The sequence below is a fragment of the Siphateles boraxobius genome, unplaced genomic scaffold, assembly GCF_051911475.1.
Source record: "Siphateles boraxobius isolate OS27281-9 unplaced genomic scaffold, OSU_SipBor_1 12, whole genome shotgun sequence".
NCBI lineage: Eukaryota > Metazoa > Chordata > Actinopteri > Cypriniformes > Leuciscidae > Siphateles > Siphateles boraxobius.
This window is the reverse complement of record NW_027508722.1, coordinates 33,599,222-33,616,157: the sequence shown is the minus strand read 5'-3', so window position 1 is coordinate 33,616,157 and position 16,936 is coordinate 33,599,222. Positions and strand designations below refer to the sequence as shown.

Here is a 16,936-nt window from a genome sequence, read left to right as displayed (position 1 = left end):
CTTCAGAAGTGGGAGGTAGGACATTTCCGATAACACGTGACGTGAAAGCAGCATTCATACAAGTAGCTACTAAATTAAATGAATAGCTTGCGAGCTGACACTATTGTCTTCTATTGTGTTAAATTTGTCTCATATTTGGTGAAGTCTGCATCATTGATTCTGTAAATTACCTGTTTATTACTGGAACATTGTTTAGAAACAAAGCAGTGCAAGGTGACTTGACATTTAAAATACTGAATGTTTGTTTGTGTAGGATATTATTACCCAGAAAACTGTAAACATCAAGTGAGACTGGAATTTTAATTTACACTGGATTAAATTAACACAAACAGTGATTAGCCTACCTCAGAAAATAAACTTTTCCAAGATGCTTGAAATAACCAACTTGTAAACAAGTATGCAACAGATTTCAGACAAAAAAATGCTGTGAAAAAGATTTTATCAAATATACATAAACTTGAAAAATTAGAATATCGTGCAACAGTTCATGTATTTCAGTAATTCAAATTAAAAGATGAAACTAATATATTTAGTAGCCTATATGACTTTATACATATGCATTTTCAGAGGGCCGACATTTCTGTATTTAAAATCCTTTTTTTTTATTGATTTCATGTAATATACTTATTTTCTGAGATTTTGAATTTGGGATTTTCATATGGTGTAAGCCATAATCATCAAAATTATAACTTTTGCACGATATTCTAATTTTCCGAGTTTCACCTGTAGCTAATGAATGAATGGCAGTTTCACAAGGCAGTTTTTAAGGTTATGCTGAGAATTTTAATGTAAAAGCAAAGTGAATGTTCAGAAATCTCAAATTAAAAATGCATAAAATAAATTAATAACCATCTTAAAACAAAGATGTGAATCATGTAATGTGCCAAATACTCAAGATCCTGTTTTTGCTTTAATATATTTAAAAACAAACAACACCAACAGAATATTTTAAACACTTTATTTTATGTTTAATAATCACATCATAGTTAACAATTAACCACAATAAACACCTCATTCAAATCAAAAATATAATGAAATCAAATTTTCATGGAAAAACTCAAAAACAAAGGAAACAAACCAACAAAAACCTTGCAAATGATGAGAGTCTGGCAAACAGTCTCGTCTGGTTTCTGAATGTTCTGCTCGTATCAGCTTACAGCTTCTTACTGCATCACAAGAAACCAGATCTACTACATTAATGTCACGTTTCTTTAGCTTCCATGTTACTTTAGGGTTGTACATCTTTTTGTTCCAGGGCAACATCTCTCCCAGATTACTCCCAAATAATAATAATAAAAAAAAATCATCATCATAACAACAATAATTGGACCTCTCCTCTCCCTGATTCAACGGGATGCCCTGGTCCTTCATGGCACAATAAAATCTGTGCAATTGAAACACATTCAATGCAACCCCCCCATTTTAGTTCTGTTATTCAGAGCATCTTTCCCTTGTAAGACTAAGATTCATACAAACATAAGGGGTTATGTGAGATTCATAAACATTATTAGTAGATGTTAAGAGAACATGGGCTAAATATCGATGCCCATCTGAACGTCACATGACCCACCTGGCATCATCTGTGCATAAGCTTTCTTTGATCATTTATCATTGCGTTCACTTTTGTGCCGATATTAAATGCATTCACAGAGATAGCAATATAACCATTTGCTAACAATGCGGAGAGCAACTGTAAATGCATGTAAAGAATATAAATGATCCTGTGATTGTTCTCGGGGTTCAAACGTGAGCTTTTCAATACAAACATCCTCTGCGCTAAACATCATTACTGTCCTGAAAGACTACAGGGCCTTAAAGAAAGCAACCCATAGTGTTCAAAAGCTGAACACAGCTCAAATACTAATATTTACACACCTCTCATTTCTTGGAAAGAAAAAAAAGACTACACAAAAAAATTCTGGGTTGTTTCAAATATGGACCAACGTCGGGTTGGGTTTGTCCATGTTTGACCCAATGGGTTGAAACAACCCATTATTATTTTTAGACTGTATAAATAATATCCATTATTGCCCAAAATCATCAATTAGTAAATTAACGTAACCATTGTTTTTCCAAATTCATACGTGAATTCTTTTGAATGCAAACGAGAATACATCATGAAGTTACACGTTTCTACTTGTATTTGTTATCTAAAACAATATTCAAATCTTATTTAACAGAAGCTCTCTCTCAAATGGTGTGGATTTCCTAACATGGTCATGCATTTGCCGATTATTTCAACCAATCACAGAATATGTCTTGATCTTAATGCTTTACGCTGTCATGCATGATGTGTAGATTTCTAAATGTCAAAATCTGGGGTGTCATATTGACAGTCTTATTGCTTGACATGTTCTGGGATTAAAGAGGTCAGACGAGAATAAGCAATATATGCAACAAAGCTTCATAATTTGTCATACTGATAAAAGGAAAGCGCTTTAAAGAACGCCTGTCCGGCCCCCGAACTGCTGATGAAAACCGATGTGCAACCTTAAAAGAGAGAAACTGAAAATGCTACAAGAGAAATAAGCTACAAGCTTTCGACTCACATGATGCAAAGTTCTTACTCTTAGAAAAAGACCAGCAGAAACATACGCAATAATATTAAAACCACCACCAGACTCACTTACACTTTCACTGGTTTCTCCTAAAGCAACTATTAAAAGTATGTAAAAGGTTTCAAGCTGTGACATTCTGTCTTTGCACCCATTAAAGGCAGGGAATTAGAAGAGTCTATCGTCCCAGGCACAAACTCAGCACCGGGTCCATCATTTACACCAAAAACACACTGTACCTACTGTATATGATGCCAAAACATCCACAATTCATGACAGAAACCCCTCTTTCAGTAATCGACTGTGTTTGTCTCCACACTTCGTCAGATTCAAGACCTTTGTGAAAAAGAAGTACACTTTAGCACTTTTAAAAAGAGTACTTATTAACGAAATGAGAATATACTTACAGTAAGTGCAAACTGAATATCCAGACACTTAAATGTTGACTGAAATTCATTAAAAATAAACTATAAATGATTTTATATGCAGTTATTGAGCCACAAGTAGGGTTTATGTTTATATAATTACTTATTGTCTTTGAAATAAGGTTAGAGTGTACAGCTGACAAGACATTATATATATATATTGAATAACACACTACAGTTAAAATTATAATCATGTGCTTTTGTATGTTAGTCAACACTTAAAAATAATTTAACTTCTTTTTAGAACGGCAAAGCTTGTTAAAATGTAGTTTAAACTTTTATTTAGACATTATTACAAACTTGCGTGTCAAGAAACTCACTCTTTTTAAGCACTTAAGTGGCCTTTAATTTTATTAATAATATCTCTTTTTTAAATATACTTTTACAATTTGAAGTGTATTAAATACAATATTAAGTGCACTTCTTTTTCACAAGTTTATCTTTCTTCACACCTCAGACCTTCTTCACGTTCACGAACCCGTCTGGATCTGCGTTTGACACGATGAGCGGCGTTTACTGTGCGTGTTCGTCGAGTTTAATGTCTTTTATAGGCATTTTAGGAGAGCGCTAACGTTATATTGCTTTACAATAACACGGAAAAGGAAACATCCGCTGGTCACGAAAATAAAACGAAAGGATACGAAGAGTTAAAGTAAACCGTTTAACAACACAGTTCATTGCTACAGTATTCACTCAAACACACCATCACGAAACAGAGTTTTAGAGAGAGATTCAGATAGCCTATGAGATTCAGTTTCAGCTCTACTGGAGGTCAAAGGTGAGGTGAGAGAGGGTCACATGATGCTGCCTTCAAATCACGCGGGAATGATCGTGCTTACGAGACGAACGCCACACAATCTCAAAACTAATGTCAGGAAACTTTCCCAGAATTGTAGCGGAAGCTTTTATTAGCCATTTGAATAGTGTTTGTTTTAATGAAATATATTTAAGAAAATATTTATTTAGCTAATTAATGAAGCTTTAAGGGGCGGTCACACAACAATGATGAACATTCAGACAGAAAACGCAAACTTATGTGAATTTCGCTGCTTTGCAAAAGTCAAGTTTGGTGAATCTGTATCCTATAAAGACGTGTGAACGATACAGAAGACGACGGGAACTTTAAATCTGCAGAAATTAAGTAAAGTTGAGAAGATTGCGTATTTTTTACATTTTGGATGCTTTTAAAAATGATGCCGTGTTCATAGAATTCTAGTGTGTCTTAAAGCTTCATGCAACCAAACTACATTTCCCATCATGCTCTGTGGCGTCATTAGAATTATAAAACGCATCATGTGCACACATTCTTTGCTCTTCATTTTGTTGCTTTGCCACTAAAAGAAGCTTCTGAAAGTGAAAAGAACATGATTTTCTCCATCTTCCAGCATATCGGATGTGGATATTTGATTATGTAAAGCATTTTGAACTGCATTCCTCATAAGCACGATCTTCCCCGGAGGACTTGAAGGCAGCGAGAGATGATGTCCAGATGTGTGTGTATGTGGTGATCACCTCAGCGAAATCATGATTATGAATACCGAGTGGAGAGTTGCAACACTGATAAAAAAAGAAACGAAAGCAACTAAACTAGATCATGCTCTACAACAAGTGACGCCGCAGGTGTTGTGACTGTTAGGTGTGAGTTAAGCCGTAATCTCAGCAAACCTCGTCCAGACCGTTACTGAAAAGGCGAGTATTTCACTCACAATCCACTTCACTTTTTTTTCGCATCCTGATGACTGTACCAATCAGGAATGCCGTCAACAAACAGCACACCAATCATATGAGTCTTAGCAATGGTAGGAGGCGGGGTTTAGGGAGCAGCGGACCAATGAAAAGAGAGATCACGTCCGGAGGTCGGTGGGCGAGCCGACTTCGCCCCGTTGTTCTCGTGAGGAGATGAGGGCCGGGATGGTGTGAGAGCGAGGGATGAGAGGAACGCTGCTGTGGAAAACAGGACTGTCACTCGAGACGGGCCAGGTGATGATGTCAGCGCCGTGGTCCGTGCGAGAGCGGGCGTTCTCGCGGAAATTTAGCTTGAAAGACTCAATCTGCATCAGTGTGGAGAAAGACAGGACAGAGGAGGAACAGGACACAAACAAGGGGAGGAGAGGAAGCGGTGGGGGTGAAATGAAAAGGGAAGAGTGATAGTAAAAAGTCGAGTTAGATGCCTGAAAAATAAGAAGAGGTCAAGACGGTTTGGGGATCAGAGAAATGCCCTGTAAAACATCAGTTTAACACAGAGGTCGACCCACTTATGAATCCACACACTACACACATCAAACTATTGTCATTTAATTGACTTGAATAAAATATTAAATTAAATGTTTTTATGTAATATTTTGATTTTACATTCAATGTTTTATTCAATCTTTTTTAATTTACTTTGAATGTTTTTATTCAATATTTTAAAGAAAATTCTAAAAGATTGAATAAATCATTGAATGTAAAAATCAAAATATTACATAAAAACATTTAATTTAATATTTTATTCAAGTCAAAAGATTGAATGAAAGCACTGTTGTTTTAAGCATTATTTGTCCAAAACAAATTCAATGTGTAACTAATTAAACGACAATAGTTTGAAGAATGATGTGTGTAGTGTAGATTTGTGTAGATTCATAACACATTATTCATTCATTGAATAACATTTTATTGAAGTAAAATCAAAACATTGAATGTAAAATAGCATTACATTCAATGTTTTTATATAATAATTGTTATTAATATCCAAGTGGAATAGAATTATTATATAAAAACATTGAATGTAATGCTATTTTTACATTAAATGATTTGATTATTAAATCTATTAGCCAATTAATCATCTTATATTATTGGTTTTGAATTCATAACCGGTCGACCTCTCGTACAGTAATAAACCACACAACGAAATAACACAATTAACATGGCGCTTACAATTAAGAACTAAAGACAAAAAAACAAAAACAACTAATAGTGTGTATGAGATGATGGAAAAACACATAATATTCGGTTGTTGGAATCTGGCGTTTCTACAGGAACTCTAGTCTGACGGGGCTTCAGACGGGGCGCTGGGTCACACACACACTTACTTGTTTCAGGGATGAGCGAGTCTAGGCCCGGCGGGTCCCGGAGCTCGTCACTCCTGCAGGGGCCGCCCTCCTTCAGCCCGTTCTCCTGCGCAGGGCCCGAGACACCACTAGAGGGAGCCGCGCTGCCCTCCTCAGTCTCAGCCTAAAACACACAGCAGGGTCAATAGTAGAGATGCTGATGGATGCAGAGCCAGGAGTGTGTGCTGAAAACACAATATAAACCAAAAGCTTGCATGGAGAAGCAAAATAGAGGACATACAGGACCAGTTTGGATGCACTGGAATGAACGGATGCTTCTGTCATGTGATTAAATTAGTTTTCTAGCTTTACAAAATGAACATTTTAATCAGTCTGGATGATTTGTCCTGAATGTTTTTGGTCACTACATTTCTTATACGGTTATTCTAAAATGAAACACTAGACTGGTACTGTATATCCATGCAGAGAACAAAGCAAAACATTAAAACAGAGTAATCAATAAAAAATGATGGCTAAAGAACCTCATGAATGTATATGAATGACTTAACCTTTAATTTCAACATAACCTTTAATTTCAACATAACTGTTATAATAACAAGGATGAATTGAATGGCAATGAAAAGCATCTCATGCGAATGGATATGCTTGTTAATAATTAAAATGCATGCATTTTTAATGCATATTATGTGTAATTTTTCGATCATTATAAACATGTCAGCAAGGACTGAAAACTACAGTGCTGGATTAAAACAAAAGTTTTCATCCAAAACATTAATTATCATTAAAGGTACAGTAGTTTAATATTAATTACAGATGTAGTCAAAAGACTCAAATTCACATAGTTTTCTCAGTTAACGTATATGGTAAAGTTTAAAAACAGTATCGGTGTGATCAAAATGTAGATGATGGGTAAAACAACAATGGGCGCAGCGAGTGGTCATGTGACTGAAATGGATGGCCATAGGCTGAGGGGCAGGTGACATCATAATCACAGCGACGCCTGAAGCCACCAGTAAGACTTTGGAAACAAACCAGAACCAACGAAAACTCGATCTGTCCCGAACCATCATTCCCATGTTAAATACCATGCTTTCAAATCTCCAATTTAGTCTTTTTGTTGCCTGACATACCAGAGAAACTAAGCATAATCTACATAATATTATTTTATTTTATATACATATAATAAGTGATTGTAATGAACACAGTAAAAACACATGGACTTAAAACAAATAAAAACATGAAAAATAACATTGATCAAAGACATGTTCTTTCAGCATGTTTAAAACTTTCCATGCAAGCGTAATGTTTCTGCACTTACCACTGATATATAATAAAGCAAAGCTTTTAAAGGAACAGTTCACACAAAAATAACAATTCTCTGAGATATTTTGAAGAGTGTTATTCAAATCTCTCTTGCTTGTAGAGTCTGTTCCTCATAAATCTATCATATGACTTCCGTAGATTTTGAATAGTCAAATTTATTTATATAGTGCTTTTCACAATACACAGTTTCAAAGCATGATGCTAATGTTTATAATATCTTAATATCTTCATGCCTTTTAGTCGCATTTCTCAGATAAGAGCTGAACGACAATATAGTTACATTTTTCGACAATATAAACAATCAAGCAGTCGAGATTTGCTATATATATACCAATATATATATATATTGATTTATGTGAGTGTACTGTACTTTATGCTTGCAAATAAAGTTTTATAATAAAGTATATAAAGTCAGAATAAAGTATGCGATAATAGTCAACATTTTTGCAATTTTTTAGTGAGTATTTGGTATCTACTATATAGTACCCTTATGTAAAACAATATATACTATATAGCTAATCTCGACTGCTAATATGATGCTGGAGTCATGGACTACTGTCACCATAATTTATGAACATCATATTTAATGTTTCATCGAAATTATGAGGGTTTTGGAAAAACATGAGCGTGAGACAGAGGAAAGTTTATTAAAAAACAAATAATTTTGGGGTGAATTATTCCTTTAAACACTAAAAAATACGTTTTGGTTTCACTTTATTTTAAGGTGACGTAAGTACTGAGTAACATTAATTAACTACATGTACTTACTATAGAGTTACAGTTAGGGTTTGGTTTAGTAACGTAACTACATCATCTTAAAATAAAGTGTTTTTCAATGGTTTTTTTTTATGTCTGAATTAACGCAGGATAAAGCGGCAGTATCACTTGGTTCTCATTCAAATCTACACCAGGTTTACTTGTGATGGATGTTCACTTCAAGGTTGAACTGTGATACGGATCTTCATGAAATCTCACCTTGACGTTGCCGCCACCAGGCTCATGATTGACGTTATCCATCGAGCTCACCTTGGACTGAGCTTTATCCTTGAAGTTCACCTTATGGCTTTCGATCTTGACTTCCCCTCCACCTACAGACAATCATCAAACACGCAAACACAAGATATTTCACAAGATATAAAATAAGTGTGATGTCCTCAGAGTGTGTATGTGAAGTTTTAGCTCATAATTCGCTACAGATATTTTTATATAGCATGTTAAAATTGTTTTTAACAATTTTGTGGGTTATCAAAAAGGCACCGTTTTTGTGTTCGTCCCTTTAAATGCAAATGAGCTGCTGCTCCCGGCACAGGGGGCGGAGCTACAACAGCTCGTGGCCTTTTACCTCACACACATGCACTGAAAATTTCAAAAACTTTTAGCCTTTTATGTTCAAACCGGAGTCAGCCAATGATGGAGAGACTCAAGAAGTCACAATGTAGAAGCAATAGGACATTTCTGAATGGTTAGTTGATTAATGTATATTGCTTATGTGGTGTTATCTTCTAGTCATTGATTAGCATATCATGTCTTGATAATCTATAAATTGCGTTCCCGGGGGCGGGGTTTATGTAAATTCTAGGGTTGGTGATGTCACTAACCCCGGAGGAATGTTGTGTAGTCCCGACCAGCCGTTGTTGTAGTCCTTAAAAAATGATTTCTTTAAAAGCAAATATCTTTGCTTTGAACTTTGTAACTTTGCAGATGTTGTTTACGCTCAAACAGCAACACTACACACTAACTAAAGTTAGAAAAGTGAAATCATAATCACCCACCCCTTTAAAACAAGCTTGAGGAGGAACTGAAAACACGTATGCGGTTTCGCTCTCATCATACCTGGTTTATGTTTGATGTTGCTTTTTGATCCACACTTGGAGGTCACTTTACTCAAGTCAACCTTCTTGGTGGGAATCTGGACCTGTAAACAAATATAATCATCTGATACGAGCAGAGAAAGCTGATCAAGTCAGAAATCAAGTGACATGCAAGTGCTTAAACGCCAGGTGACGAGGAAAACCAAACAGTGACATCAGAGCTGATCTCTGAACTCTTGAGAGAATAAAAGTGAGATTTCAGAGAGAGCAGATTTAAAGAAGATTATGAACAAACGTCAGGAATCCAAACCTCTGCTGTCACCATGATTTGGTTATAATGTTGTTTTGGATTTGGGAAAAGGATTTGGCAGCGTTCCTCCCGGAGCATCAGCAGCTCTTATTTGTTCATAAGCGAAGAAAGCGTCTCATTGTTTGCGTCAGCGTTCATGTGGCACAATGGACAGAATGATGGTGTTTGTTTGAACAACGACTACACCACATGCAGTAACGTTACTTACGTTCCCTCCACCAGGAATATGTTTGATATTGTCCTTGGAGCCCAAGCGGGAAGTCACGTGACTGTAGTCCACTTTTTTGGAGACTATCTGAACCTATAACACAGCACGGCGGGCCAGGAGGGACGGGACACCAGGGAGGAGCAGGTTAGAGAGGAAAGACAACAGAGGACACAAGCAGGAGCATCTAAAAGCAACGAGCACCCCATTAATGCACTGCGCACTGACAGTGTTAGTGTGAACGGCTCGTCTTCCCTCGTCTGTGAACTTTAGCCCTGGTTAACTGAACTGAGGACTGATTTAGACTGAAAGGCTGAGGAATTGATGAATACTGAGGTTGAAATGAACATTGTGATGCAGGAATACTCAAATCCTCAAGGCTTCTCAGTGGACCGTCACCAAAACTGAACATTTTTTGAGAATTAATTTGAATGGCATAACAATACTCTCATTATAATTAATGAAGCAGTGTCTCTGCTGCAAACACTTACAATAGAAGCGTTTGTTTTATCGCCTCATTGATAATCTATTGTTGACAATCTTGACTACAATGAGTGTTTTTGTACATTTAATAAATTATTGTTGTGATTGTCGTTTATTGCACATTTTAAAACTGTTACTATTATCATTATTATTTTATTTACTGGCTCATTCAGTGTTTTCTTAAGTCGTCCCCGAAACATGCAATTTGAGTATCCCTGCTGTGATGTATGATGTTATGTATAGCATTTATTAATGAGGTGCAAGAGACAAACACTAATATAAAATATAATATTTTGATAAAAACCCAATGTGAATATTCCAAAGATCTCCAGAAGGAAAGATGGAAAGATGAGTGGTTGAACAATGTGTGTTTTAATGGCTGATAACAAGATCAGATTATATATTAATTCAACATTACAAACCGAAATTATTAATGATTAATCAATTACATATTTAAAATTACAAATACAATATATTTAATATTAATTTTAATAGTATATTTTATATAATAATATAAAATATACTACATATTTTCAAAGTTTAATATTAAAATATTATATAAAAACAATATATATATATATATATATATATATATATATATATATATATATATATAGTTATTATATAAATAATAATTATTAATTATATATTTTTTTGCAAATTAAAAAATAAAAATAAATATTATAACAATTAACACTATAAAATGTGTATACAATTTAATAATTCAATATAAAATAATATATTAATTAGTAATTCATATATATATTATTTAATTGAATATACAATAAATATTATATTTTATTATTCAAAATGAATATATTGAAACGTTTACATACACACACAAAAATAAAATACAAATAATAACACACACACACACACACACACACACACACACACACACACACACACACACACACACACACACACACACACACACACACACACACACACACACACACACACACACACACACAAGCTACTGTAGTGTCAGATCTGTGTATGCTTGTTGAGCAGAGAATGAGAGTGTGAAAAGACTGAGAGTGACAGTCAGAGGCATGAGTGTGTGAAGGGCTGATGGGTTGAACTCACTTTGCCCTGGCTGGTCTCTTTGGAGAGCGAGGTGTGTGTGTCCGTCCTGCTCTGAGACACTGTGACCTGCAGATACACCCCTCCAGTCACTCACGTGTGTGCAAACGGCTCTATCATACTCATCTACAGCCTAAATCCTACCGTAATCGCATGTAAAAACACTTCAGGATCAGGAGGAAAAGACGGGAACAGGCAGAACTGGGGCGTTAGTGACATTCTCCTGTGCAGCGTGAGTCTCACACTCCAGACATGCACGGATTCTGGGTGAAACATCATCATGCTGCAAACACAACTCGCTTTACAACCGCGATGATTCTCTGGTACTAAACGAAACTCTTAAATTTAGTGCATCTGCATCTGTGGTGACAGGAGACGTTTCTCAAGCACATCAGGAACAGCAGAGTGTTAGCGAGTCACAGAGAGAGCTCAGCCAGGAAAAAGACCAGGATGAACAACAAACATGGGAGAGATGCAATACCAGAAGGTGAAGCTATGACATCAGGAGTGATCAATAATGATTATGAAGACTGGAGCTAAATATACAGGGAGTCATATAGAAGTAAACATGAGCAGAGAATACAGACTCATGCTGATATCAGCCGTAATCACATTAGACGTGCCTGTCTCCGTTTACACAGCAAATCTGCTGATCACGACAGAACATCTGTGTCCAAAACCACAGGAAGTGACTCAACAGGCAGCGTTTGGGCATTTAGAGAATATTTAAAGAATGCAATACACTTTCTTTAAAGGATATTTATAAATTCATTTAGGTATGTGGACAGTGAAGGATGCATCTAGTAAATATTTAAGTACATTTACATATTTAAATATATGTTTATATTACATGTGTGTGTGTGTGTGTGTATATATTATGTATATATATATATATATGACTACTATATCTAGAATATTTATTATATATAATGTATTCAATTATTATAATATATATATATATATATATATACACACACACAGACACAGAATATAATAATTGAATACATTATATATAATAAATATTCTAGATATTTTAATATTTATATACAATATATTAAAACAAACATTCATATTTTAATATCAGTATATTATTATTAATTGTAAAATAGACTGATGTCTGTCTACCTCTGGACGCTGCCTGTCATTGTCATAATTTTTCAGGTCACAGTCATTCAATAAACAACGCTGTTAAGATCAGCAATCTGAAGACGACAGCGGGGAAGAGAAACCACTCAAACATGTCAAACTGACTCGTGTTAAATAACAATAATGCCCTTATTACTACCAAATTTGTCCCAGACTCATGATAATACTAGTTTTCTTGGACACAGTACAATGTTGATTGTTGTTGTACTTACTGTACTGTACTTGTATTGGAGTATCGTGTAAATACCATGGTATATGAAAATGGTAGTTGTACAGTACTCTGAGATATATATATATATATATATATATATATATATATATATATATATATATATATATATATATATATATATATATTTCAAGATACCACAGTGTTACTGTCGGAAAATAAAATATAAATAATACTGTACAGTAGGGGTGTCAATATATCACAATACACATTGTCTCTATCCACGATACATATTGTTGCATTTTGTTTTGTGTATAGTTCACCCAAAATAAAAAATGAAATGTTGAAAAATTCAAGTTTTCAGAGTTTTAGTCTCAGTACTACATTAAACTGCTGTATATATAGTATAATTTAATGTATAATAATGCAATGGGGGAATATTTGTGGCTCCTGATAATGCCAAATATATATATATATATCTGTATAAATATCTGTTACCAGTAAAAAGTGTTGTACATTATTTTAAATATATCTAGTCAGTGACAGAGATCAAGAATATTCATCTAAAATAATATAGTATTTAGTAGTATTTAGTATCTAAAATAGTATTTTCCGCTTCAGAATCATGAATATGTTTATTCTGGTGTCTCTATTGTCCTGTGCTTTGGGTTTCAGCACCAAGTCCAAGACTACACAAAATTATTTTGGTCCTAAGTTTCTCTGTTTGTTTTTGAGATGTTTTATAAGTTTTAACTATAACGGATATAATGGTCTTGTTTATGGATTGTGATACCGATTTATTGGAAATGGATAGTATATGTATATGATAGTATAGTAAATGGTAGACTATTTTACACTGACTTAGAGGTTTTTTCTCTGAACGATCGGAAAGCTGAACATCTCAGCTTTTAAAAAGGATACTTGACGTATTAGATGTTCGGTAAATTATTGATACAAGATACAGAATTGTAATCTTAATTATTTATAGATTTAAATGTTTTGAACGACTCTGTATTCCCCTAATGTTAATATTATTTTAATAAAAAAAAAAAAAGGCCAAGCCTATTCATTTACACTCACAATGTAAAACCAAATTTACCATTTTTATCATCAGTACATTTTTTCTTAACCTTTTATCATATGTCTTGGAGTATCGCAATAATATCGAATCGTGACATGAGGGTATCGTAACACCCCTACTGTACGGCTACTGGACTGTAAAGACTGGTCTCAAACTGGTCCACTATGAAGGGCCCGTGTGTGTTACCTTCCCTCCTCCTGGCTGGTATTTGATGTTGTCTGTGGATCCGATCTTGGAGCGGATGTTTTTGATGTCGGGCGCTGGTATGGAGCTGGAGCTGGAGCTGGGTCGGGGGACGGCACTGGGTCGAGTCGTGGTGCTGGTGGTCGTGGCGCTGGGTCGAGCGCGGGGAACCAGCGGCTTCTTCTCGGCTGTGGTGCTGCTGGGAACGGGGGTTTTGGTGGGTCGAGGACGACTGGTGGCGCTGCTTGTAGTGCTGGAGGCTTTGAGCGGTGCGGATTTAGGGCGGGCAGCATCTGAAACTAAAGATGTGAGGTCAGTTAAAGGCTGGAATACACTACACCACGTTTGCTCAGAGTTTTGCCCCGATTTGTGACCTTCCAGTCTCTCTCTTGAATCCAACACTGAAGTGACTTAAACTGCAGTTCCTCGACTGGCCACTAGAGACCGGCTGCAGAAGAGACTCAATCCCATAGACCTCCATGTTAAAATGCCCAACTTTACAACAGAAAAACACATGTTTACAGTCTGGTGCTCAAAATGGTGTTGGTCTATATAGCTACTTTTGCCCTTCATGAAAACTGTGAGGAGGTGATTTTTTTTATAACTCATCCGTTTAAATTATATTAAGTCTTGAAATTCTGCATAATTAAGGGCGTGGCCGCTTGAGTGACAGGTGGATTGCCGCTGATGTCACTACTAGCCGTTTGTCTGATAGAGTCACGTCGCCTCAGCTAATGCGCCTCTGCACATTTTCTTTTATCTGGGAGTGACGCGCAGCCAAGATGGCGACGGCCGGCTCCGCCCACTTTGGGCTTCAAAAATGCTCTTCAGAAAAAATATGGGTGACGTCACGCACACTACGTCCATTTCTTTTTTTACAGTCAATGGTAAAAACACATGATTGAGGATGTAGTTGAACTTTAAAACACTTGTTTCATAATAAAGGTTCACAGAAAGTTAAGAGAAGAAATGTTAAGAGAAGAAACACAGAAATGTTTTATAATAAAGGTTCACAGAAAGTTAAAAGCTTGTCAAAGCTTTATAAAGGGTGTACATGAGTGAGGACTAGATCCCGTTTCCGAGCCATATCTGAATGTTCAGTTTTGAAGCATTAAACCCTGTTTTATGCGTCAGATTAAAATAATCTCTGCAGCGCTGCGCTCGGTTCAAATCTCTGGAAACGGGGAGAGAAGCAGTGTGTGTGTGCGGGATTATTCACTCACTATTCACCCTATTCACTCATGCATTTTAAAACAGATTTTTCATGGATTTAAATGTGTGTTTTCAGCATAGCATCTCTGCATCTTTTACCTGTTACTAGTTACACTAATGCTTTAAGCCACTATCTTGAACATTCTTATATTTCCCACACATACACATACACTACTAGTCAAAAGCTCGCTATCAAAGTCACTTCTGCTCACAGCTGCATTTATCTGATCAAAAATACAGCAAAAATGTGAAATATTATTCCAATGTAAATCAGCTGTTCTCTATGTGAATATAAAGTAAAGTGTAATTTATTCCTGTGATCAAAGCTGAATTTCAGCATCATTACTCCAGTCTTCAGTGTCACATGATCCTTCAGAAATCACTATAATATGATGATTTGATGCTCAAGAAACATTTATGATTATCATCAATGTTGAAAAAAGTTTGTTTTTGTGAAAATGGTGATACATTTTATTTTCAGCATTCTTTGACAACTAGAAAGTTCAAAAGAAAAGTATTTATTTCAAATATAATCTCTTTTAGCATCATAAATGCATTTACTGTCACTTTTGATCAATTTAATGTATCCTTGATGAATAAAAGTATTATTATTTTCTTCTCAAATGCTTCATTTCCCCAAACCTTTGAATGGTAGTTTATCACAGTTTCCACAAACATATTAGGCAGCACAAACTCAGAAATGATGTTATGAGTGGTTGGTTACGCGTTTGCCATACCTGTAGTTTTCAGTGTGCTTGGCTTCTTTTCGTCTCCTGGTTTGCTCTCAGTCTTTGCGGCTAATAACAAAAATAGAAATGCATCATGTGAATATTCCTAGCATTTCTTAAATCAGCACAAAATGCAATGCCTCGTCTTTAAATAGATCATATATGTGACCCAGGACCACAAAACCAGTCACAAGGGACAGTTTTTTTTTTAAATTGAGATTTATACCTCATATGAATAAATAAGCTTTCCACTGATGTATGTTTTGTTAGGATATGACAATATTTGGCCGAGATACAACTATTTGAACATCTGGAATCTGAGGGTGCAAAACAATCTAAACATTGAGAAAATCTCCTTTAAAGTTGTGCATTTATGTTCCCAATTTTGCTGCATTCACTCACAAAAATATATATTTTTTTATATTTACAGTAGGAAACGTACAAAATATCTTCATGGAACATGATATTTACTTAATTTCCAAATGATTTTTGGTATAAAAGAAAAATCGATCATTTTGACCCATATAATGTATTTTTTGGCTATTGCCACAAATATACCCATGCGACATGTGACTGGATGGACTAACCCGGGCGTCGTGCTGCAGGAGCGCTGGCTACGGTGCGTGTGGTGGTCGCGGTGCGTGTCGCGGGCGCAGGTTTGTCTGTCGCGGGTCGAGCCGGAGCGGCGGTGGCTTTTGGCACAAGTGGGCGCTTCTCTGTGGCCGTCTGTTGAAGGAAAAAAACATGTTATGATGGGAAAGGTCCATTTCAGATATACAAGTTTCACTGTAATACTTTCTCACAGTGGATATACAGTAGTAAAGAGCCCAGAGAAGTTTCATCCACATATATTTTGTTATTTTTGCTCCAAAATTAGCCTGCCAGCTTCAGATGCTGTCATCCTCCAATAATCTAGTAATACCAACTTAAAACAGCAAAAAAAAAAAAAAAAAAACTCTTTCCTTATTGTGGATTCAGTCATATTTCTTAAGTTTCCTGTGGTGAAAATCCAGCTTTTAATGTTGTTTATGTGTCTATGTGGTGTTTTGAATATGCTTTAAGACAAACCATGTGTAAATTCATAAGTCGACAGCATTGCTGAGTATTTTCTGCTTAAAACTGCAGTGAACCAAAGACAGTCTCAAAAACACGCTTTGAAATCGCTGGTG

At 35.6% G+C, this 16,936-nt stretch overlaps 1 protein-coding gene across 13 annotated transcripts in view; it reads right to left on the bottom strand.

Annotated features, from left to right (window-relative positions):
- Positions 1 to 946: 946 nt before the first annotated feature.
- Positions 947 to 16,936, bottom strand: part of LOC143725943 (uncharacterized) — an 82,722-nt gene continuing 66,732 nt past the window's right edge. For 3 of the 13 annotated variants that reach the window (XM_077218845.1, XM_077218920.1, XM_077218883.1), the window contains 8 exons: positions 16,355 to 16,493; positions 15,777 to 15,836; positions 13,831 to 14,126; positions 11,252 to 11,317; positions 9,187 to 9,268; positions 8,329 to 8,441; positions 6,052 to 6,193; positions 947 to 5,031 (listed from right to left, as the gene is read on the bottom strand). In XM_077218845.1, coding sequence (XP_077074960.1) covers positions 5,027 to 5,031; positions 6,052 to 6,193; positions 8,329 to 8,441; positions 9,187 to 9,268; positions 11,252 to 11,317; positions 13,831 to 14,126; positions 15,777 to 15,836; positions 16,355 to 16,493 — 903 coding nt within the window. In that variant the 3' untranslated portion in view covers positions 947 to 5,026. Of the gene's footprint in view, positions 5,152 to 6,051; positions 6,194 to 8,328; positions 8,442 to 9,186; positions 9,269 to 9,682; positions 9,776 to 11,251; positions 11,318 to 13,830; positions 14,127 to 15,776; positions 15,837 to 16,354; positions 16,494 to 16,936 lie in introns of all 13 variants that reach the window. The other 10 variants (XM_077218863.1, XM_077218936.1, XM_077218893.1 and 7 more) reach the window with 5 other exon arrangements.